The sequence below is a fragment of the Microtus ochrogaster genome, unplaced genomic scaffold (genome assembly GCF_000317375.1).
Source record: "Microtus ochrogaster isolate Prairie Vole_2 unplaced genomic scaffold, MicOch1.0 UNK33, whole genome shotgun sequence".
In the NCBI taxonomy this organism is placed as follows: domain Eukaryota; kingdom Metazoa; phylum Chordata; class Mammalia; order Rodentia; family Cricetidae; genus Microtus; species Microtus ochrogaster.
In genome coordinates this window covers 785,133-808,211 of record NW_004949131.1, presented here as the reverse complement: position 1 = coordinate 808,211, position 23,079 = coordinate 785,133, and the positions used below count along the sequence as shown (strand labels likewise).

Below are 23,079 nucleotides of genomic sequence, written 5' to 3'. Positions count from 1 at the left end.
TTGCAGCTTAATAAGTAAAATCTGCATTGGCTTTCTTTTTTAAAAAACAAGATTTATTTTTTATATTTAAGTGTGTGTGTGTGTGTGTGTGTGTGTGTGTGTGTGTATGTGTATGTATGTGTGTGCCCTGTTTGCAGGGCCCACAGATGCCAGAAGAAGATATTGGCTCCCTTGAAAGTGGAATTATAGATGGTTGGAGGCTTCCCTAAGTGGGTGCTGGGAACTGAGCTCAGGTCCTCTGGGAGAGCAGCCACAGTGCAGAAATTGCCCAGTCATCCCTCCAGATCCCCATTGCTTTCTTTTCAAAAACAAACCCTTCCCAGACATTTGATTCATTGCTCTGAAGACAGATGATGCCTGTTTGGTGTTTTATGTCTTTAATAAATGGGTTTAAAGTCAGAGATTAGTGACAGAAGCGGAAAACAATCTAGTATTTACTATAATTTACTATCAGTCTCAGTATATTAGGACTAATTCTAAAATTTAAGTATCTTAGTCAAAAACATTGTTTTCTTGCATGCCTTAAATGAAAATTAAAAGTCCCTAGGCTTACAGAACATAGAGGACACTTGCATACTGAAAGACAGGCTCTAAAATATCAATAAATCAAATAATATATATTAAAGACAGACCAGATTCTGATGATTTAGGGGATAAGCTGTTATACTTCTCCAGGGCAAAATTAGCATTGCTTTATTTCCTAAGCTTAAGGTGGGAAACTGTCAAAGTTAATATCAGAAATTAGTGCTACTGATAAAAAGTTACACACACACATACACACGTTGGTGGCTGTGTCAGAGGAGCAGCAGGTGGTAACTGAAGTTCAAGGTGTCAGCCCACCAGGAAGAAACTCTCTGATAGGTCGATCTCGGCTAGACAAGGCCTCCAACAATACAGACCCTGGGAATGTCTTTTGCTTCTGCTGTGCTTTTACATGTTTGCTACTGTGATCTTTCTCTGGTATCTGACACGGTGTGAGTGGGGAGACCCCCCCTCCCCCGCTGCCTGTAATGTACTGTGTTTATCTCATGGAAAATCCCATTTTAATGGGCATTTTTACCTATTGATTGTCATGAGGATGATTCCTCGCTAAGCTGTACTGTCTAATTGATAATAATAACGTTAGCTTATACAGAATTTTAAAGAATAAAAACAAATACAAGGAAATGCTATACAGGGCCTGTGAGTTTCACCTAAGAAGCTGCATAGACTGTAGCTCAAGTTAATGATTGAGAAAAACAACTGAGCCCCAGGAGCCAGGCTGGCCCTAATTCTCTTAATGCTGAGAGATGCAGCCACAGGCTCAGTGTCAATCATTACCTGAAACAAAGTTTTAAAATCACTTCAGATTCGGTCAGATGCTGTGATAATAGCTTTGAGATGAGAAACCTTAGAAAACAATCTAAAGTTCACAAGGACAGAGCTGAGGTCAAAAACACAAAGTAGCCAAACTGTTTCTAGCTGATGTACTTTCCGTGCTAGGATTGGCCGATGACCAAAGATGGAAATGATTTCCCTATACCCATTTCTACCCCCAATCTTCTGATATAAAAAAAAAAATATTGATGAGTTGGTATGTACCGCAAAGATTTAAAGTAGAGATGACTGATTCTTTTTCATATATAAAAGTTTAGGTGTGTGATTCCTTTAAGATTCCTTATAAGATTACCTTTCAAGATAACAAAACATTATAAAGTAATTGGCCCTTTCTTTGTAACTGCAAAGTACAACCTGTCAATAAAATACCTGACCAGAACACCTTGCTTGCCCGCACAGTTAATCTGTAACAAGTTGCTTGGGTATGGATATACCTGGGTTCGTGGAATAATTGGTTTTTCACCTGTAATACATAATGTAATAAGGAATGTTTACTCATACGAGGGACATGGAAGACATGCTGGTTTTACTTGAAATCATTCACTTGAAAAGCAGAGTTGTAATTTTTATATTGCCTGAAAGATTTTTCTGGGTATATAATCTGTAAGGGAAAGAATAGAGATAGAATTAGAAAGAGTTAAAATGGGTTAGAAGGAAAACATCAAGAATTAGAGTTAGAAAGGAAACATTAAGAAAAGATAAGGAGTTAAAATGAGTTAGAAGAAAACTATCAAGAAAGATAGATTTAGAAGGAAACCATCAAGAAAGAGAGAAGGAATAGAGACCACAAAGGAAGACTAAAGGAGAGCTTTGAAGGAAACCGTCAAGAGAGTATGTGAGCGTCGTTTTCCCTAACCTCCTCAGAAATCTCTCTCTCTCTCTCTCTCTCTCTCTCTCTCTCTCTCTCTCTCTCTCTCTCTCTCACACACACACACACACACACACACACACACACACACACACTCCATTTGATGGTTAGACAATGGCTTTCTGACTGTAAAGTGGCACGGAGATCATTTATACTCGGTATAAACCACACTTTTTTCATCTTTCCTGCTAGCAATCTGAGACATTGGACTTTCTCGTCATGCTGGGCAGTCAGGCAGACACACACCACACACAGGTAAGCAACTGACATTCTAGAGAGGACTGTACTGCTTAACAACAATGCTCAGTAGATCAGGTATCCTAAATTTATTTTCAAACTAGGCTACTTCAGCTTCTATTAGCTATCAGGCTATATCCCTCCTGTAAGATAGATAGGGGCTATAAAACCACATCCAAGCTGGTTTCTCTAAGAAAACTTAACTGTCCTGCTGGAAAATATGCTATATGTGTTTATAAAAGTCAGTTAATGTAGTTCTAATTTTAATTATGCCTGTCATACAATTTATATAGTATTTTCTCCCTGTACTCTTCCTAAAGGGAAGAGCTAGGAAGTAAGAAACCCTGGACATGTGCAATACAAGTCCTACAAACACTTAACACTGAGAAAATTAATCAGCTTAGAAAATCTTCCTCTAAGAAGTAAGACTTGGGAAACTATAAATACTCATTTGTTTGGGTTTTACCCAAAGCAGCATTGTGTGTATTTACACAGAGAAAGGTTAGGTTAATCTCACGTAACTCCTTGATGCAAGCCCCAAGGGGGCTCCTGGGATTTCTCCCTGAGTTTATACTAAACAAATAAAAGATTCTCATGACACAGGACAGAAGAACTCAAAGCAATGTTAGGGAACTAGAAGGCTAGAATGTGAGCAAGCTAAGCATTTTCAATAGACTGAAATCTTTGACAAGAGCAACACAGGGCAACTTCCAAGTCCGGCTTATGTGATGGCTGTGATACTAAGACCAGTCCCAAAGCAGACAGGATCCTATGCTATAAAATCTGCAGGACTCATTTTCAGAGGCTTTAAGTTGGAGACCGTCTGCGCTGTGGGGAGGAACAGACTGATCTGGGCTCCTTTAGCACTCTGGGGGGTAGCTGAGGGACATTTTCCTTCTGGAGACTCAGGTCAGACCTAAGCAACACATACAAACACAGCTGACTACCTCTTTGGGGTGGAAAACTATATTATCCAGCTTGAAGTCTCCGTGAATCAGGCTCTCCTCGCTGTCACTATCTGGCAAGTTCTTCATTAGCCACTTGGAGAGCTGGTCCATGGCCGGGATGTCCTGATGGGCCGCAGCCTGGTACTGATTGGTCCAGGTGGATATCTGAATGACAAATAAGAAAGTGGCAGAAGTAAAGATAAAATGTGGGAGCCAGTGACTCTAAAACAAGTTCTCCTGTGCCAAAGTCCACTTCACTCCTAAACACTTAACAAAACATTCACCAGCTGAAATTCCCGAACCCTGAAACACTTCTGAAAGCCTAAAATCCTGAACACTTAAGCTTCTTTCCCCCTAGCTCCATTTTACCGGCCTAGGCCTTTATCAGACAAGAAATATAAATGCTGGTATAGCTGTCAAGAATGGTTCTCATGTAGTAACGAGGTGTGTATAAACCACACACACACACACACACACACATACACACACACAGAGAAAGAGACCAGACACACAGACAGACAGACAGACACACACACAGTTTCTCTCTGAAAAGGGGACCTGAAGGCTAGACAGAAAATTTCCCATTTAACATCCTTTCCTACACCCACAGAGTATTTTAAATGTACAGGTATTTTAAAATGATCAGACTTTGTATTGCTCAGAGAATTAAGAGCAAACAAAATCCACCTATTCTCAGAGTCCTCTACAAAGAAGATCACATTATGAGCTGTTCCTCTCTCTCCATTGCCCAATGTACGTCTGCTCAATTTAGCACAACACAGCAAAGGTCTTCAACTCTGTGGTCTCACTGACTGAGGTTTATATTATGTCTAAGTACTTACCTGTGTATTATTGGGTCAGTGTAAACCACAGAGCCCTCATCTGCAATATGAGGATAAGACCTATGTCTTGTGAGGTTTGCAGAGTTAAAAAAGAATGTCCACAGCTCACTTAGCCTGCGACACAATTCATAGCGAATATACTCTGACTCTCCCCATCCTGCCCTCAAAGGATAAATAAGGAATGCAGCCCATACATAGCTGGTCTCACTTGTATTTGAGGGCAAGAGTCACCATCTTGTTCTTAGCACTCTATGTTATTTCTTGCCTAAAGAGTTTTTCCCATCTAAGCAAAGGCATGTCAATCTCTATGCCTTGGACGTGCAGTTCTTGGGATGAACAATGAACAATTTACAAACAGGTAATACACTCAGGGAAATAGCCCATTTCTCAGCTTCGTTTATATGTGATTCATGAACAGGTCTCTCAAAAATGACCACAACTTTCTTTAGGGCAAAAATCTATTTCTGCTTTCTTGATATTCAAAAAAGTATTTCACAAGTATTAAACACATGACATATTTGCTTTGCCCAACTCAGAGAGACAAAACCAAGTGGAAAATCCATTGGCAAACCAAGGGAAGAGCTAAAACAGAAGCTTTTACTGAACAAAAGTTAACTAAAAAATAAAGTCAGAGTCTGGGGAAATGGCGCAGACAGTAAAGGGCTTGCCGGGCCATCAGGGGGACCTAAGCACGATCCCCAGAATCTACATGAAGAGAAAATAAAAAAGGAAGGGAGGGAAGAAGGAAGACGAAGAAAGCCAGCCAGGTGTGGTGGTACATGCTTGGAGTTCTAGCACTGAGGGGTAGACACAGGAGGAGCCTGAAGCTCACTGGCCAGTTGAACTAACTAGGAAGTTCCACGTCAACCAATGAGAGACCTTGTCTCAAAAACATAGGTGGGTGGCTCTTGAGTATGACACCTGAGGTTGATCTCTGGTCTCTATTCCACATCCATGTGCACACACTTACATGTATATCTGCACACACATGTACACCCGCTCAACACACACACACACCATCACCATCACTACCAACAATAACAACAACAACATTATTTCATGCTAAAATATATCTGGATATATTACCAAGTATGATGTTAAAATGGCAGGATTTCAGAGAGCCACACAATAACGGGGTGTACTGTGACTAACCACTTACAGCGTATTATTTCTGGGAGCTTGACGTACATTCTAATGTAGACAGCTTACCTGTCTTTTGCAGTACCCGACTCCGTAACCATATCCTTCTAGCCGCAGTGACTTCACATTCAGAGAATGTAGCCACGCCAAGGTTTCTACCATAGACACGTATATAGCTGTGCGTTCTGCTGGGCTAACTCCGGGAATTGAAAAATCACGAAAGATGCGACCCTATCAAATGTGATCACAATGGCCAGTTTAAATAGCTGACAAGCAAAACATACACTGTATAGAGTATGATAAGCATAGCTTTACTTGTGAAATATGTAAGAGGCTACATGCCAAAGGAAAAATACAAGAACATGCCAGGATGAACCTGAAGGCTTCAAACTGGTTATAACCCACATCTCTAAGTTAAAAAAACAATTTGAATTTGCTCTCAATGACTTGCTCTTTCTATGTGGAAGAGCCTCTCCGCCACACACAAGCATCCATAATCTGCCTTCCTGTTTGGCTACTGCCGTTGTGGGTAGCTCTTTACTGACACCTAGAGGAGTGTTTAAGAACAAGTTATCGAGAGCTACTTACTAAATTTGCTCCTAGTCCATTTCTGTTCTCCCTCATTGTATGTACTTGAAACAAAACTGTAAGCCCTTGGAAAGGAACTGTACTAAAAAGTGGAGCAAACAACATCAGCCATGACTATAATAACATTCAACTAATGTTATGCTGTAATTAGCCCCATAACTGAAAAAACAACAACCGGGTAAGACTGTGAACTCACCTGCACATGCTGCATCACGTAAAATTCCGTTCCTATGATGGAAGCATCGCTGCAGTACAGTAGAGGCTCGGGAACAGGGAATCCAACGGAAAACAAGGCTTTCTGGACTTTGAATTCTCTATCAATCTAGATAGGATTATTAAAAATCAGAAACACAGAAATTTTCTAACTACATGTGAGCTAATTGCAACTAAGGTTACCGGTTACAAAACTGTGCCAGTGACTAACCCAGGGCTGACAGTAACAGTTCCCTGTTCAGAGGACACTCATTCCATCAGTACAGTTACAAAGGAGGAAGCCCTAAAGCATGGCCATTTAATGGGAGTGAAAGGACAGGCATTTGCATAGGGCTCAGTACTGGCTCTCGTAGCATGAGGGTAACGGTCTGGCTGTATTTCACAGGTTTTGTTAGAGAATCCTTCTGTTCCCCTTGCTGTTCCCTGTTTGCTGGCTCTCCCTTCTCAAGAGGCTCAAGATGGGTTTCCTCTAGTCAGAAATAAGAGCTGGGGGAGGTGGGTGTTGATTGTGGGAACAAAAAAAAAATCACCCATCCCTGTTAGACATCAAGGGAGAAGCATGCTTCTAAGGAGGGAGCATGGTGACCCTTACAGGTACGTGGCCTGTTGTAGGGATCCCTGTCTTGGAAAACAAAGAAATAAACAAAAGCACATGATTACAGTACCATCTACACACATAGAGTACTTAGAATGTTCTCCAGCACTTGGATCTATGTCCTCTCCTGTTCTCTAACTATCCCAAGATAATCCCTGTTTTTAAAAAAATAAAAAAGGAAAATTTAGTTTAGAAATTAACTGATAAGTTGTGTTTGTATGTATTTATAAAATATAGTATGATGGTGTGAAACAATGGTCTGTATTCTGTCAATTATATTTTAAATAAATGCTGATTGGCCAGTAGCCAGGCAGGAAGTATAGGTGGGACAACCACACAGGAAGTAGAGGTGGGTCAAGGAGAATAGGAGAATTCTGGGAAGAAGGAAGCCCATTCCTCTGCAGTCCTGACCCAGCCACAGAACAAGCAAGATGTGACTGCTGAGTCGAAAAAGGTACCAAGCCACGTGGCTAACATAGACAAGAATAATGGGTTAATATAAGCTATGAGTTAATAAGAAGCCTGAGCTAATGGGCCAATCAGTTTATAACTAATGTAGACCTCTGTGTGATTTCTTTGGGACTTAACGACTGTAGGAACAGGGCAGGACAGAAACCCTGACAACAGTATGATAACTTGGTCTATGTATATATTATTAGGTAGTGAACAACTCAGAATAATTAGAAAATTTAATTTGTAACAAACATTTTTTATAGTTCTCCCTGATCAGTCTATTATAAATGATTGCTCATGTCATTTTTAAACCACTGAATGATTATAAGATGTCCACAGCAAATACATTATAGTAACTCATCGGGCAAAGATTGTCATTACAGACACTTGTTGTATGCAGGGAAAACAGATCATCTAGACATGAGTAGCAACGATCATATCCACAGGGAAGAATGAAGCACACAGGAGACCTGGAAGGGTTCAGGGTGACAGCTTCAACACAGCTTTAGGTTTCACCCTTTTTCAAACAGGAGGGTGTATAAATGGAGCAAATATTTAATTAAAAGAGAAGTGCATTTCCACTAGTCAGTAATGGTGAGAAGACCTTCTTATTTATTTATTTATTTATTTATTTATTTATTTATTTATTTATTTATTTATTTATTTATTATGTATACAGTGTTCTGCCTGTGTGTATGCCTGCAGGCCAGAAGAGGGTGCAAGATCGCATTAGAGATAGTCGTGAGCCACCATGTGGTTGCTGGGAATTTAACTCAGGACCTCTGGAAAAATAGCCACTGCTCTTAACCTCTGAGCCATCTCTCCAGTCCTGAGAAGACTTTCAAATGCAGTTTGAATGGCAGTTGTGTTTTTCAGAGGGAGTTTCTTGTGGTGGAAGAACTGCCCGCTGTGTGTCTGTGCCATACCTTATGTGCTTTGGGGAGAAGAGAGCCCGGTGGTTTCTTCCTGAGAACATAGGCTTGAGGTCCTTTCTGTAGGAAAAAGGTTGGGTTGGACTGTCCTGATCTAGAGAAAAAGGTTTTTAAAGGTCAATTATAAACTTTCTCCTTCCTTCTGAAATCCTACTGAAATGTCAGCAAAGACAAGAGACAAACATAAATGTATCTCAAGGCTGGGCTGGCCCCAGGGGTGCCCCGAGCAGCTGGAGGAGGGCGAGTTCGTGGTGACACTAAATAGATGGCAGCCTGCTGGCAGCTGAGGACTCTGCAAACGCAACAGGAGAAATGCCTCCTCCAGTTCTGACAAAGACAAACGTAAGGAAACAAATGCAAAAGCTCCCTGCACTGGGGACTATCACCACCTCAACACAGCACTGGTTAAATCTCCCCACCCCACCCAGCAGGACCCCAGTGGGGAAGCACTGATGACCTCAGGGTACTAACCACTGAGATCATAGAACTTGAGTTAAGAACTTGAACAAGATATCTGGTGATAAAGAAATTGTTGAAGTCTGTTGTAAGACATGGTACTCTGACTATTGATAAGAATTGAATCCTTCTGTTTAGGTAGGCAGCTAGGATGGGTTATTTTGATATGATCCTGGCTATCCATTAATATCACAAGACCCTAATATGCCACCCTTAGCCTCTTAGAAGCAAATAAAGATAACTCATATCATACAGACAGGAGAGAATCATATGAATTTCTTCAGAGTTCTTGTAGTAACCCATCAGACATGTAGGGTTTGTTCTATGTCTCCTGTACCCCTGCAGCGACAGGTGAGGAGCAAAGGGTGAGTGTGTGGGTCCTATCCTGGTTGAGAAGCCTTCCATAGTCTGCGTGTGCCAATAAACAAAACACCGTAAGCTGGGTAGTTTATAAACTGCAAAAGCTTACTTCTCATGGTTCTACAGTCTCAGAGGCCCACAGCCGAGGGGCCAGCAGACTTGGTGTGCAGCGATGACCTGCTTCCTTATAAATGATGCCTCTCATTATATCCCCACACAGAAGGGGGCAAGGCAGATCTCCGGGAGGGGAGGAAGCCACGCAAGGGTACACTGCTAGACAAAGTTACTTAGTGGGCAGCTTCAGCCTGACCCATGGGTGCAACATGGGAGTTGGACATGGGGTGAACTCTGCATACTTCTCCACCTGAGAGTTGTCTTGTCTGAAGCAAATAAGGTGCAGGTGTTATTCTCCTGAAACTGGCTCAGTGTCACCTTGGATACAACATTCAGGCCAAAGGAGGCTCTGACAGTCCAGAGATAGCTTCTCAAGAGAGTGACACAAGGCAGGAGAGAAGGTTCAGGGGGTAAAGGTATAGAGGTAAAGGGCCAGCCAAAAACCAAACACCCTGGCCCTGAAACCAGAGCCAGTGAAAGAAACACATAATGGCTCTGAAACCAGAGCCAAAGAAACACCCTCTGACCCTGAAGCCAGAGCCAAAACACACACACACACACACACACACACACACACACACACACACACACACACACACACACACACACACACACACACACTTACTTTGGCCCTGAAACCAGAGTCAAAGAAACATTCTGCCCCTGACCAACTGAGCACAAAACCAACCAATCCCTAAGCAGAAAAACCAGCCTATCCGAACACAAAACCAACCAACCCCTGAGCATGAAATCCAGCTCATTTCTGAGCTTATACAAACTCAGGGATTGAAATCCAGCCAAGTCCCACCCTGAAAATTTCCACCCTGGGAAAAACTGCCCCTAAGAAGCCCCAAATAAGCCTGTGCCTGTTCAGTTGGCAGCTGCCTTTTTCCACCCCAGCAGAGGTGGCCACTCCTGAATGAGTTTTGAGTGAAAATCTTCTTTTGCTAGAGTGGAGTGGGGCAGAGAAGTAACAACTTTTGCTGGAGCAAGGAAGCCATGGGCATCTCTGCTGGGAAACTCCCTGAGTGGAGCAGGAGCAGACAAGCAATGGGCATATCTGTGGGGAAACTCTCCCAGCAGAGTGGAGCAGAGCTGGGCTGTAAGAGCTCTCAGAGAGGAGCAGGATTGCTACTTTCCTGCAGTGAAACCACCCCCACCAGAACATAGCCAGGATACCTTTCCATCAAAGCTGTAGGTGAAGCCTGGCTTCAAAGTCACAGCACAGAACTGCCTTCACATTTCCTCTGTGTGACTAGCATTTCTCATCACTATGATAAAGTGTTGGCCAGAAGCAATAGACAGAAAAACACTTTTGGGGGACTCCCAGTTTCAGGGTATATGGTCTGTCTCAATGGGGGAAAGCATGTCAAAGTGGTTCAGTCTATGGTGCCAAGAGATTGCAGCAGTTGCTTCCTGCCAGTGTGCTTCTGATGCCACCAGGAAGCAGAGAGCTCCAGGTGGCATCAGAAGCACACATGACCGTCAAGGCCAGTCCCCTACACCCCACTTCTATAAGCTAAGCCACAAGTCCCAAGGGTTCTGTTGTCAGTGGTCTGGGTGTTTCCAGGTATGGGGTGTCTTACCCACAAAAACTGAAAAAGCACACATTAATGTCAAGGTCCAAGAAGTTTGATGTAAAGAGATGGCTCTGGGCCTAATACAGAGAAATGGTGGGCTACTTGAATAAGAATGCCACAAAGCAGTAGTTATTCTTTGGGACTTTCTTCCATGGGATCCAGGAGAAGGAAGAGTTAGTTGCTAAGGGGCATAATATGGGCGCTTTGCTTTTGACTGACAGGCTTGGGTTATGTAAGTGCTTATTGTGAATGTCCTTTCCCACGAAGAACCTGATTTTATTCATACACATGCCTAACCAAGCATAGGCATAAGACGGTAAATACAAGTCTAAAAGTTTACTAGAGAACACAATTCGCTTTACTATTTATACCCCCAAGACGAACACAGACCAGATTGGCCTTTTGCATCTAGTTCCAGGGTATTTTCAATATGTTCCAAGACACACACGAATGGACAAACAAAAAATGCAAGTCACCCAAGAGTTCCCGAGGCAGGAGTGACCTACTGCCTTGTTTGGAGCAGAAGGTCCATGCAGCTTTATTCAGGTAGGGCTCCCAGGTGCTAAGAGCATGATTAGAAAGGGGGTCTCCACTCAGAGTGCCAAGTGGCTAACTCTTGCCTACATTTGCCTGCTTCAGTTCTACCAACCACTGAAGAAGCTCCACTACCTAGGGGCCAAGAGTTCAAAGCATAAGCCTGCAGGGACATTATCCCTCAAACTGTGATATCTTTTATGTTCACCTTTGTTTTAGCTCATGATAACCCCATGCTCAGGTAGCACGGCAAAACAAGAACAACTACATCTCTCCCTTTCCTAAAGTGCATCTAATTATTAGCCGCTCTTCCTAAATCTACCTAGACTGTGATCTAATCTCCTCTCACCTGGTTTACCCCGCCACCCTGGCCTGTGCCACAAACGCCTCTGCTGGAACTCTAACATACTGGTTTTGTTTCCAACTTTGCTCTTTCCAGCCAAACTCAACACAGCAGAGTTTCTGCTGAAAACAATAAGGACAGCAAATTATTTCTTCCTATACTCAAAAATCTCTAATTTTCCTCACTTCAACTCAAAGTGAAGGGCAAAGTCCCTATGGCTATCGACAGGGCTTCTGTTACCCCTGCTTACAGTACTTAATCTGTGTTCCTTGACACATGAGCCACACTCCCCATACCTGGCCTTTGCTTCAGTGGTCCCCTGTGCCTTGAAAGCTTCCATGGTCTCATCCTCAACCCCTTCTAGTCTTTGTGGGCTGCTACCTTTTCAATGTAGCCTTCCTGCTTTGTCCTCAACATTTTCTGCACCCCATAACACTGCAAATAGCATAAACCTGCAAATAATACTTAGAAATCATTCATGTTTATTGTCTATCTGCTTCATGTAGAGTGGAGCATGCTGAAGACCAACAACAGAGCTAGATACACATTAGGCACAATGCTACAAGACAGAAGGTTTTTATTTTTGAGACAGGGTTTCTTTATATAGCTCTGGCTGTCTTGGAACTCGCTCTGTAGACCAGGCTGGACTCAAACTTACAGAGATCCACCTGCCTTTGCCTCCCAAGTGCTAGGATTAAAGGTGTTCACCACCACCACCCAGCTTATTTTGTCAAGCTATGTAATGTTTACATTGCTGTTTAACTATATTTTATATTCCCAAAATGACTTAGTATTTGAAAGCTAAGATTTTTGCATAACTAAAAATAATGTTTACAAAACCTAGAAGGCCCAGAATAGCTACAGCAAACAAAGCCATATTCTATCTTGAAGAAATTACCAGACCTTTGAGTAGCTCTGCCTTGAATTTCATGCTTATTGTTCTCTTGAAGTTTAACTCCTTAAGCCACATGCTCTATATTTGCCCCTTGTTTTTATATATGTTATGTACAGCTGTGGGGGAATCATTTTCACTAATGTATTGCAGTCCACTATGCACATGGGCAATTTATTCTTTTATTTTACTCATATTATCATTTTTTTTTTGGTTTTTCGAGACAGGGTTTCTCTGTAGCTTTGGAGCCTGTCCTGGAACTCCCTTGGTAGACCAGGCTGGCCTCGAACTCACAGAGATCCGCCTGCCTCTGCCTCCCGAGTGCTGGGATTACAGGCGTGCGCCACCACCGCCAGGCTCTCATATTATCATTTTAAAGTTGTTCTATTATAAGCAACACGATGGATAGTCTGTAGATGACTTCTTGATAGCCTGGTAAAAATATTTTCTTGATTCTAAGAAATTATGATCACTGGGGCAAAGGGCATGCATGTTTTCTCAATCTCAGTTTTACAGAATAATGTCAAAGGTTGGTCAAGGGCAGTTACAGTGACTCATACTTTAATGAGTCTTTAAGGTCTCATATCTTAACCATGCATGTACCTGATGTGTGTGAACATGCACACCACCATCTGCAAAAGCAGGCCAGAGGACAATTGTGTGAAGTTGTTTAAGGGTGGCTTTGAACGTCCACTCTTGTTGTCTCTATCTCTCTGTGCTAGGACTGCAGGTTTGCACCACAAACTGTCCCTGGTTTATGTGGCACTGGGGTTAAACACTTAGTTTCATCCATGCCAGGGGGCACTCTATTTACTGAGGTAGACCCCAGCAATATTTCATAGGGATAATAGTTTTCTCACCACAAGCTCCTGAAAAGCCTTTTTCTATGGCTCTTCCCATTTCTCCCAAGCTGATTCTGAGTCAACATTCTCACACCAGTTCTATAAACATGGGTCCTTTGTGAACCTTGCCTCACCGACACAGTTAATCACTTGTGTGCTATTACTATGCTACTTAATCCAAACCTCCCATTTTGTTTCTCATTAGGAATGTTTCTATTAACCCTTTGATCTTTTGCAGAAAATTTAGAAGTTTTTTTTTTAATTAGAGAAAAACAGAGGATTTTCATTGGCATTATTTGAACCTATACTAGATCAGTTGGGAAAAATTACAGTACTGACTTTTCCTCTTCATGTACGTTATTTCTAAATTTCTAAAGTTCTTGAAAAATTTCTAATAAGGCTTTGTCATGTTCTATACAAAGGTCTTGCATACCTATTAGCCTGGTGTTTAGGTAATTGGTTTTTTAAAAACATGTTCTTGCCGGGCGGTGGTGGCGCACGCCTTTAATCCCAGCACTCGGGAGGCAGAGGCAGGCGGATCTCTGTGAGTTCGAGACCAGCCTGGTCTACAGAGCTAGTTCCAGGACAGGCTCCAAAGCCACAGTGAAACCCTGTCTCGAAAAACCAAAAAAAAAAAAAAAAGAAAAAAAAAAAAAAAAACCAAAAAAAACATGTTCTTATCAGAGCTTTTTGAATGTCATACTCTGATTGTTGCTAAGATATAGAAATGCAGGTGGTGTGTATATTTATCTTAACAAACTATTACCATGTTGCTCATTGGCTCACCAGCATATGAACGTTACTTTCTACATGGTATTTGTTTGCTGTTTTTGTCCTGTTAAGAAGCTTGTCCTTATATTGTGGAAATGTGTGGGGTTTGTATTTACTTATGTGGGACACACGTGGAGGTCAGAGGACAACTCTCGGGAACTGGCTCTCTCCTTCTACAATGCGGTTTCTAAGGACTGACCGCAGGGCATCAGGCTTGGCAGTAGGTGCATACCTGATAAGCTATCTCACTGGCCCAAAGTTCAAAAAGATTTTTTGATACTTTTGTGGCCTAGTATATTTTTAATTTTAAAATGTTTTCATCTGGGGAAATGAATGTGTCTTCTGTGTTGAATCTGTACTTCCATGCATGTATGTTAAACCAAGCCTATATAACGGTTCTGGAAAAACGGTTTTTGAGACCTGTGATCGCTACATAGTCTGAGCTGACCTTACTATCATCCTTCCTTGGCCTCCAAGTGTTGGGATTAAAGCAAGTAGCACCAGACTTGGTTTCAGAAATAAGTTCTGTTTTCACACCTAATTTCATTTCAAGACCATGATGTTGATGAATATCAACTTAACTGAGAATTACTTTCAAGATAATACAGGACCACATTAGCCTGAGAATATATGACCTTTATCTCAGAGCAGGATGGGATGGCCATCATGCTGACATCAGATGACAAGCTGGCCAAATTCCACATGGACTGGACTAACCACTGAGATTTAAATTTTGATCTGTTTCAGTCTGTTTAAAACACAAAGCACAAGGGCCAACTATCCCTTATTTCACCTCTATACAGATATGTCAATGCTCAAGCCCTCTCACCTACATTACTTCATCATACTTCAAGATTTCCTTACCAAGACAAATGGGATCGGGCAAATTATAAGAAAGAAACTTTGGTTTCAGAATTTATGTTACAGTTAAATCCCCAGAGAAAAAGACCACACACAATTGACTGGGACCATCATAAAATCATATAAAATGGTTTTATAGTGGAACCATATAAAATGGTTTTACACTGGAATCATATAAAAATGAAAACTATTTATTGCAAAACATCAGATTAAAGTCAGATTCACTTGCCAGTGGGGAAAGGCAACCTCAGGGTCATCTCATCCAATTTAATTCCCTCCTTTCAAGAACTTGGGCCTAAATACTTCAAGTGGTGTTATTAACCTAGCCTCAAGTGACTATGGTCAACTAAAATGGCACCAGTCTTCCAGAAAATAATCTTCAGATTGTAGCACAAAAGGTCACAGAAAGCATCTTTTTCTTCAAAAGTGTCCAGCTTCATCCATCTCAGTCAATTAGTCAGACGATTTTAGTCCTTAACAAGACTGCATTGCATAATGGACACTGCCTCTACTACTGCCTTCTAATTCAGACTAGATTCAAGGAGAAGCCATACAGCAGAAGCGTCCTTGCAGGGAAACCAATCGCGACTGGGCAAATGAGAAACCCACCCAGGACCCAAAGAAGAAAAGCACCAAGCACAGACTTGCTCTAGCTAAAGGCGAAGGCTATGATAGATACCTGTATTGAGTAACAGTCAGCACAGCCCGGGGCTCTGCCCCAAAGCCAGGCAAATACTGATTCAGATAGGCTTCCAGGGACCTGACGTCGAACTTATGCTGGGGTAGCACTTCCACGGTGTCACTGGTGACATCCATCTCCATGATTGCCACTGCTGTCACTGGCTACAGAGAAGCAGAATCCACAGACAACGCAATGGCAGCCAGGAGGTAGGAACTACACTTAGAGCTTAGAGGCGTGGTCAGGGTGGGGCTTAGCGGAAGCCAATCACCTTTAGGGCACCGTTGCTAAGCAGTGTGGGCGGCTGAGTCTAGTGACTTGGGGTCTGGAGGAGAATGAAGCGCCTGCTCTGGGCCCCAACTGAGAATTTTCTATCAGCGTCAGAGCTGAAGGGCTCGATTTTATGGAAAAACAAGGTCACAAACGTCACTCGGGGGATATCCTCCACTCTAGATTACTGACGCACCAGGCGGAAACCCTGTGAGGTCCGGTTAAGAAGAGGGTCCCCCACGACCTTGGGGTCCCGGAGTAAAGACCTCGGTGTTCTTCATGGCCTTCTAGATTAGAAAGACAGAATCGCTGTCGGCCTGATCTGGACACTCAAGACGCTGGCCTTGCCGCGACCTGGTTTTGCGGTTCTAGAGGAGAACTGCAACTGTTTTGAGGACTGTTTTGCCTGGGGGAGCCATGGCGGCGGCGCACCGGAAGCGGCGCGCCGGAAGACCGGCGGGCGTGGCGGAGACGTGTCTTACTGGGATGCCTGCAGTCTCTTTCCCGGCTGTCGGGACCCGGAAGGCTGTGCCTAGTCCACTTGCACTTCGTGGGCCCAGCGGAGCAGCGTGGGGCGGCGGCGGCGGAGGCCCAGGCTGGCAGCGGCGACTGCCGGGGGCCCAGCCATGGCCGAGACGGTGGAGCGGTTGCGGCAGCGGGTTGAGGAGCTGGAACGAGAACTCTCCCGGGAGAGAAGCCGGCAGGTCGTGGGCGGCCGGACCCGCATAGAGAAGATGAGCTCCGAGGTGGTGGACTCCAATCCCTACAGGTGATCCATGGTGGGGCGGGCAGAGCCACGCTCCTCTTGCGGGGAACAGCAGACCACCTGCGGCACCTTTCTTGTTGTGGCTGTCCTGTACCTAGATGGGCAAGGCCACGTCTTAGCGGTAGTCAGAAGATAATCCTTGCCGAGCGTAGTGGCTCACGATTCATTCCAGCATTCGGGAGGGTGAGTTGGGGTTGTCGCGAGTTCCAGGCCAGCCTGGGCCGTATCGTGGGACCCCTTTCTCCTGCAAAGAGAATCCAAGGCAGGCATCCATATGGTTCAGCTGTTGTGCCCGCTGTCCAATGCCCAGTTTTCTGTTCCCTTGTCTCTTTATTAGTCTGCCTCGCTCTGCATAAGGCTGATTGCTAGAGAGCTCTGTCAGAACTTGACATCTTATGTAAAGCTGCCAAGGCTAAATTACAGTTACTGAAAGACCTTTCAGTATAACTTAGATGAGGCAGGGCGAGCGAGACTTGGTTACTAGGGGGCTCAGAAACATCTTTGACTATCGACTTTGCTAGGCCTGCTTACTTCTGTCCCTAAAAGACTTTCTAGTTTATGAGGGAGAATACAGAGCAGTGAATAAGGGGAAGAAGGTCTCAGCATCACGGCGGAATGAATTCATTTTCAGCATACCAAATAGCCAGTAACTTCTAACAGCTGCTAAGTTGCTTCAGATTCCTTACTGTGAAGTGGGACCATAAGAATGCCCGTTTCTGTCATAGTTATGAAGACTGAAACAGTCAGTTTACGTGAAGTTCTTAAAACAGCAGTTGTACATGGCAAGCCTCGTACAAGACTGCATTCAGGAGCAGGCAGGTAGACTTTTGGGTTACATGTTTTTCTTCTCACCATAACCCTATGGGATTGCTGTGATTTCGAGTTCATTCCGTAGGGGAGAGAAGTGAGAGGTAGAGAGCTGCTTTAGATAGATTGTAGCAGAGAATAGGATCTGGGTGCGTTAGGTTTCTCCCCCCTAAGTCTGTAAGCCTGTAAGTAGTGCGGATAGAAACTGGGTGGTTTTAACATAAGTGAAGTTTTAGAAAGAGAGCAATGTGTGCAGTGCGTCTAGAGACACTCTCAGGTGCTGACATCGGAAACTCGTGCAGGTGAATGTGTGCAGAGGCGTGTTAGAGACCTGCTGGGGCTAGGCTAAGTGAAAGCACATGGGAGAGCAGGCATCAGGAAGACACAGTTGCTTTCTTGAGGACTGGAGGCAAGGGAGAGTTCTAAAGCAGCCACCCAGCGGTGAACACTTATGTGTAGCCAAGATGGCCAAGCTGCATGGGTGGGAAGTGTTTGGTAGCAGTCATGGACATTTATGAGTGAAATCTTCAGAAGACTGAAAAGCAAGTGGTGAAAATACTGCAGTAGTATGCATTTTTAGACACAGTCGCATCGAGTTGAAAGTGGGAAGAAGGGGGCCAGCCAGAGGACTGCTGACTTTCTAACAGCCCTAGATCCACCTGGGCCATCAAGAACAAACTGTATAACACATTTTATGTACATAATATATGTGTACACATATATACACATGCACAGAGTACACACACACACACACACACACACACACACACACACTTAGGTAATAGAGCAGATGGGCAGTGGCTGAAGTGCTTAGAATCCTTGGGATACAACAGATGCTTCCAAAAGTAGACATCATCCATCATGAACAGAGACCATGAGCTTATTTCACTCTCTATATACTAATACAGCATGGGAAAATTATGACATTTCATGTTGTCCCTCAACAATTAAACTATTAGGTGTAGATCTTGTCTATACATTAGGATAAAGAATGTTCTTTAGAAGAAAAATGTTTCACAGGCTACGCCCAGGAAAGTCCATGTTTTTAAATCTACTGAGTGGTTTATTCCTACCTAGTAAAAGTTAGCTTTTAAGGTCAGTAGGTTGTCACAGAGATCTGTGTGCTGGGGTGAAAGGTGTGTGTCACCGCTGCCTGGCCTCTATGGCTAACTCGTGGTTTAGCTCTGCACTCTGATCTTCAAGCAAGCTTTATTTTATTTGTTAGAGCACAAACAAAATATCACTACAGTGTGGGGCTGGAGAGATGGCTCAGTGGTTAAGAGCACTGACTGCTCTTCCACAGGATCCTGGTTTGATCCCCAGCACCAACAGGGAAGTTCACTATCCTTAACTCTAGTCCCCAGGGTATCTGATGCCCTCTTCTGGCCTCTGCAGGCACTGTATGTACCTTCAGTACTACATGTATACATACATATACTCACATAATAGCAAATTACTCATACATATGAAAAATACAAATAAAAAGGACTGCAAGAACTCTGAACCTCTTTTTTTTCTTGAAGCCGTCTGATGGCGTTGAAGCGGATGGGGATTGTTGGTGACTATGAGGTATGCTAAACCTTTACCAGCCTCTGAACGCGATTGCGGTGGATGAGAATAATTTCTGGCGAATAATCAAATGAAGAGCAGTAACCAGTACACGTATCATTTTGTGTTCACAGAAAATTCGTACTTATGCTGTAGCAATAGTAGGTGTTGGTGGAGTTGGCAGTGTGACTGCCGAAATGCTGACAAGATGTGGCATTGGTAAGGTAAAAAGACTTCTCTTTGCCTGTCCAGTAGGGAACTGTTGACCCCTGCAGCAAATCAGGTACAAGTTAGCGCTCTTCTGCTCAATCAGTGTTTTGTTGATTTCTGTTTGTTTATGGAATAGCTCTTCTCAAGAGGCTGAGTCATAGCCCTCTCCAAACAAAGGCTCATGTTATTGCTAATTAAACAAAGGGCATTTAATTGTGTTCAGGAACTTTTGTTTAGGGTAGTGTAATGTGTAATTAATTTGGAATTATTTTAGATACAGAACCTGTTAGAAATGGTTCAGGGGTCCCCCCCCCAATAGATTCCTAGTATTTTAGCAAGGCAAAATTTTTACTTCTGCTGGAGGGTGTATAGCTATGCCAACTCAAGCAGGCAGGCTCACCCAGTGGGGGTTCTGCTGGGTTTTTATTCCTAATGTAAGGGCTCCTGTGCTCCACTCTGAGTGGTCAGAGTTCAGCCCCACACTCTTACATAGCTGACTAACTCCAGATAGCACAGCTGATGAGCACAGTACAATTTTTGGGAACGGGATACAACCTTGAGCATGTATTGATTTCAAGAAGTGCTGACTCTGGAGGAATTTGAATTTCTGCCAAGTGAGCACTTTACAATATTTTTTAAAGTTCTTATTACTTTTTATATACCCTCTCATACAATCCATCCTGCCTGCAGCCTCCCCTTCTTCACTCCTCCAAGTCCCCCCGACACAGTTTTTTTAAAAACAGTGTTGTCTTATTTGGCCCTGATACAAAAGACTGTAGGACATTTGAGTGGATAAAAAGTGCAGATGAAGTACTCGGCTAAACACAGAGTGGAAAGCACTGATTTGAACCGGGGATGTTTTAGATTTTTTTTTATTTAGCCCATTTTGTTTTCTTTTAAAAACAGACTCGAATTGTAGAACCTTTCATCCAGAATTTGATTTCAGTCCTAGATGTATAAAGCCAAGGACTATTGATATTACTTAGTTGAATAGAGAAGTTTTCCCCAATTATCTGCCCTATGTTATTTCCATAAAACATGCATTCTCCAATATCTTTGTTAATAACTTAATATTAATGATATCAGTTGCAGAATTGGCCCTCGTTTATCAATATAAAAATGATGCCAACAAAATACTTAAAATGCTTATTATAATCTTAATATCTTTGAAGTGGTTTATAGAAGCAGGCCAAAATATTGTTGCTGATGGCTTGAGTACCTGGTTGATTGGTGGGATGCTGGAGATGCCCGAGGTCAGTGGCAGCCTGTTAGAGCAGACTGCCAGACCTGTTCTGTGGTTTTAGTCCTACAGGTGTCAGAGCTTGAGAACTGTCATACTGATTTCCAGGCAATCCAGACAGTACAGAAACTAAACACTGAGAACCACTGGGGGCTTTGCCTGGGCATTCGCTAGGAAGGAAGGCTTAAGGTGCAGTGCATACAGCTGATCAGAATCCATCTTTTAGTAGACGCTGCATGTTAGTCTTGAGGAATTGCTCTTTGCCCCAGTAACGGCTTCAGGTGGTGCAGAAGCTGCTAGATGAGGTCGCACGCTACAGTCACTCCTGAGGACTGCTGTAATGAGAATCACCGGGAAGACCTGGCTAGCACCATGTCCAGTTACTCCCATGATAGGCAGTTAGGAATTCTGGCAGTGAGATGCAGACACCTGTGTTTCCACTAACTCTTCTCTTGATCCCACTGTATACCCAGGTTTGTAAACCAGACTAAACAGTTAAGTTTCAGAATTCTTTCTCCTTTCTGTAAAACGGATAAGCAAGAAGCTAATTGATTAAGTTTGGAGAAGGGTAATGGTGCCTAGAAAACCCAGAGCCCATTTCTTATCTCTGCAAGTAGCTGCAGTTTCCTGGATGACTAAGTCTGCATCAGCGGCTTTGCTTTCCAGAAAGTTGACCTAAGCCAGCGACAGTGTTACAGTGTCCACTTTTTTCACAAAACCAAATAAGAGCCACAAACTCAGATTTAGTACTCTGTCTCACCTACTAAGTATTATTGAGTGAGCCATAGTTTAGGGACTTTGGAGTTATAAAGGGCCTAAATGGTATCTTTGCTAGCAAGATACTAAGGTTCTCTGGGCATTGTCATTGTTTGTTTTAAGTTTCTGTATTGAGAAGCATAAAATCAGGTCTGGGGATATAGCTTTGTGGTAGAACAGTTACCTAGCATGGATTTGGTCACAGGTTCAATCCCCAGCACTGACCAAAAAAAAAAAAAAAAAAAATCTGACCTCTTCATACTGAAGAGAAATATGATCTGCTCATTTTAGGTGATGTGTGTACAGTGGCAAACACTGAAGTAGACAAGAATAAAGCAGGAACCAGGTGGTGGTGGCACACATTTTTAATCCCAGCACCTGGGAGGCAGAGGCAGGCTGATCTCTGTGAGTTCGAGACCAGCCTGGTCTACAAGAGCTAGTTCCAGGAAAGGCTCCAAAAAAGCTACAGAGAAACCCTGTCTCAAAAAGAAGGAAGGAAGGAAGGAAGGAAGGAAGGAAGGAAGGAAGGAAGGAAGGAAGGAAACAGGAAAGAATAATTAACTGGTTGCTAATTCTCTTTGGTAATGATTTTTAGCCTCAGCTTGGTTGTGTGGTGTGCTATACAAACGGAGTCAAGGGAATGGAGCAGGCTTCCCTTTCTCACTGAGCTGTAGAAGCAGCACAGCATGGGGTCGGGGAGAGCCCTGCATCAGCTGAGCACTGTTCAGCAAGGCCCCAGCCGCCTAGTCACTGAGCTGAGGATAGAAGATGCTGTGCATTTTCCTCACAGAACATTTAGTAAATCTCTGTAAGGCACCGGGTGCCTTAGAATTAACTAATGTTACTAGACCACTATCATTAAGCCTATCAAATGGAAAATCCACTAGTTTCATGTCATTTTTCATTGAAATACCACTGTTTTCATTTTAGTTACTGCTTTTTGACTATGACAAGGTGGAGCTGGCCAACATGAATCGACTTTTCTTCCAGCCTCATCAAGCAGGACTGAGTAAAGTTGAAGCCGCAGAACACACCTTGAGGTAATCATAGTTGCAGCAGAGGGCCACATGCAATGGGGTCCTGTTAGCTGCAGTTGCAGCAGAGGGCCACACGCAGTGGGGTCTTGTTAGAAAATGAGTTTTTTACTTACTCTGAAAAAGATTTTCCTCCAAGCATTTAAGAATTGTTTAGTGGCATATGGCGGCCTATGCTGCACATTCCAGCACACAGGAAGTTGAGGCCATGTGAGGAGTGGTGCAAATTTGAGGACAGCCTGTGCTGGAGAGCAAGTACTGGGCCAACCAGGGCTGCCTGGCAAGGCATAGACTCAACAAAAACCCAAGCCAGGCTAGTCTTAAAGGCCATACCAAACTGGGTAGTGGCCAGATTTGGCTCATACGCTGTGATTTGCAAATCCCAAACATTTTTGGACTAAACTGAAAAAGACATAAAGAAACTCTCAGCCTGTACTGGGGCTAAGGCTTTGTTCCCAGCACAGAGGTTGTTCTGGGTTAGAATGGGAGCATTCTTGAAATCTTTTATGAGAAGTCCATATTAGGGAGTCCAACATTGGCCTTGAGCAGGACATAGTCACAAGTGCAGTGTAGAGCTGCTCTCGTAGCTCGTCTGCAGCAGCTGCAGCACATGGGCAGAGGGCTAGATCCAAATGATGCACGTGTTTTCATCTAGGAAGTGCAACAACGGCAGCAGAGGACGACTTTGGATCTTCTTCAGACCATTTAAATCCTCATCGCTGCCTCAGCCCTCTCCTCTGCTTTTCCTTTGTTTATTTGTCAGAAACAGCACAGGGCACTGGCCGTCTGCAGATGGTGTGCAGGTGTGTCACCGGGCACTGGCC

At 43.4% G+C, this 23,079-nt stretch overlaps 2 protein-coding genes across 3 annotated transcripts in view; one reads left to right on the top strand and one right to left on the bottom strand.

Annotated features, from left to right (window-relative positions):
• The window catches only part of Acad11 (acyl-CoA dehydrogenase family member 11), a 74,065-nt gene extending 58,252 nt beyond the window's left edge, over positions 1-15,813 (bottom strand). Inside the window, exons 1-5 of the mRNA XM_005368460.3 lie at positions 15,625-15,813; positions 8,187-8,286; positions 6,196-6,321; positions 5,481-5,642; positions 3,430-3,594 (exon numbers count right to left, since the gene is read on the bottom strand). Coding sequence (XP_005368517.1) covers positions 3,430-3,594; positions 5,481-5,642; positions 6,196-6,321; positions 8,187-8,286; positions 15,625-15,767 — 696 coding nt within the window. The 5' untranslated portion in view covers positions 15,768-15,813. The remainder of the gene's footprint in view (positions 1-3,429; positions 3,595-5,480; positions 5,643-6,195; positions 6,322-8,186; positions 8,287-15,624) is intronic.
• A 188-nt stretch (positions 15,814-16,001) lies between these two features.
• Uba5 (ubiquitin like modifier activating enzyme 5) overlaps positions 16,002-23,079 on the top strand; it is a 17,346-nt gene continuing 10,268 nt past the window's right edge. The window contains exons 1-4 of one of the 2 annotated variants that reach the window (XM_005368458.2): positions 16,002-16,663; positions 18,991-19,036; positions 19,150-19,239; positions 22,152-22,261. In XM_005368458.2, the coding sequence (XP_005368515.1) occupies positions 16,521-16,663; positions 18,991-19,036; positions 19,150-19,239; positions 22,152-22,261 (389 nt within the window). In that variant the 5' untranslated portion in view covers positions 16,002-16,520. Of the gene's footprint in view, positions 16,664-18,990; positions 19,037-19,149; positions 19,240-22,151; positions 22,262-23,079 lie in introns of those variants that run through there. The other variant, XM_026789941.1, reaches the window with a different exon arrangement.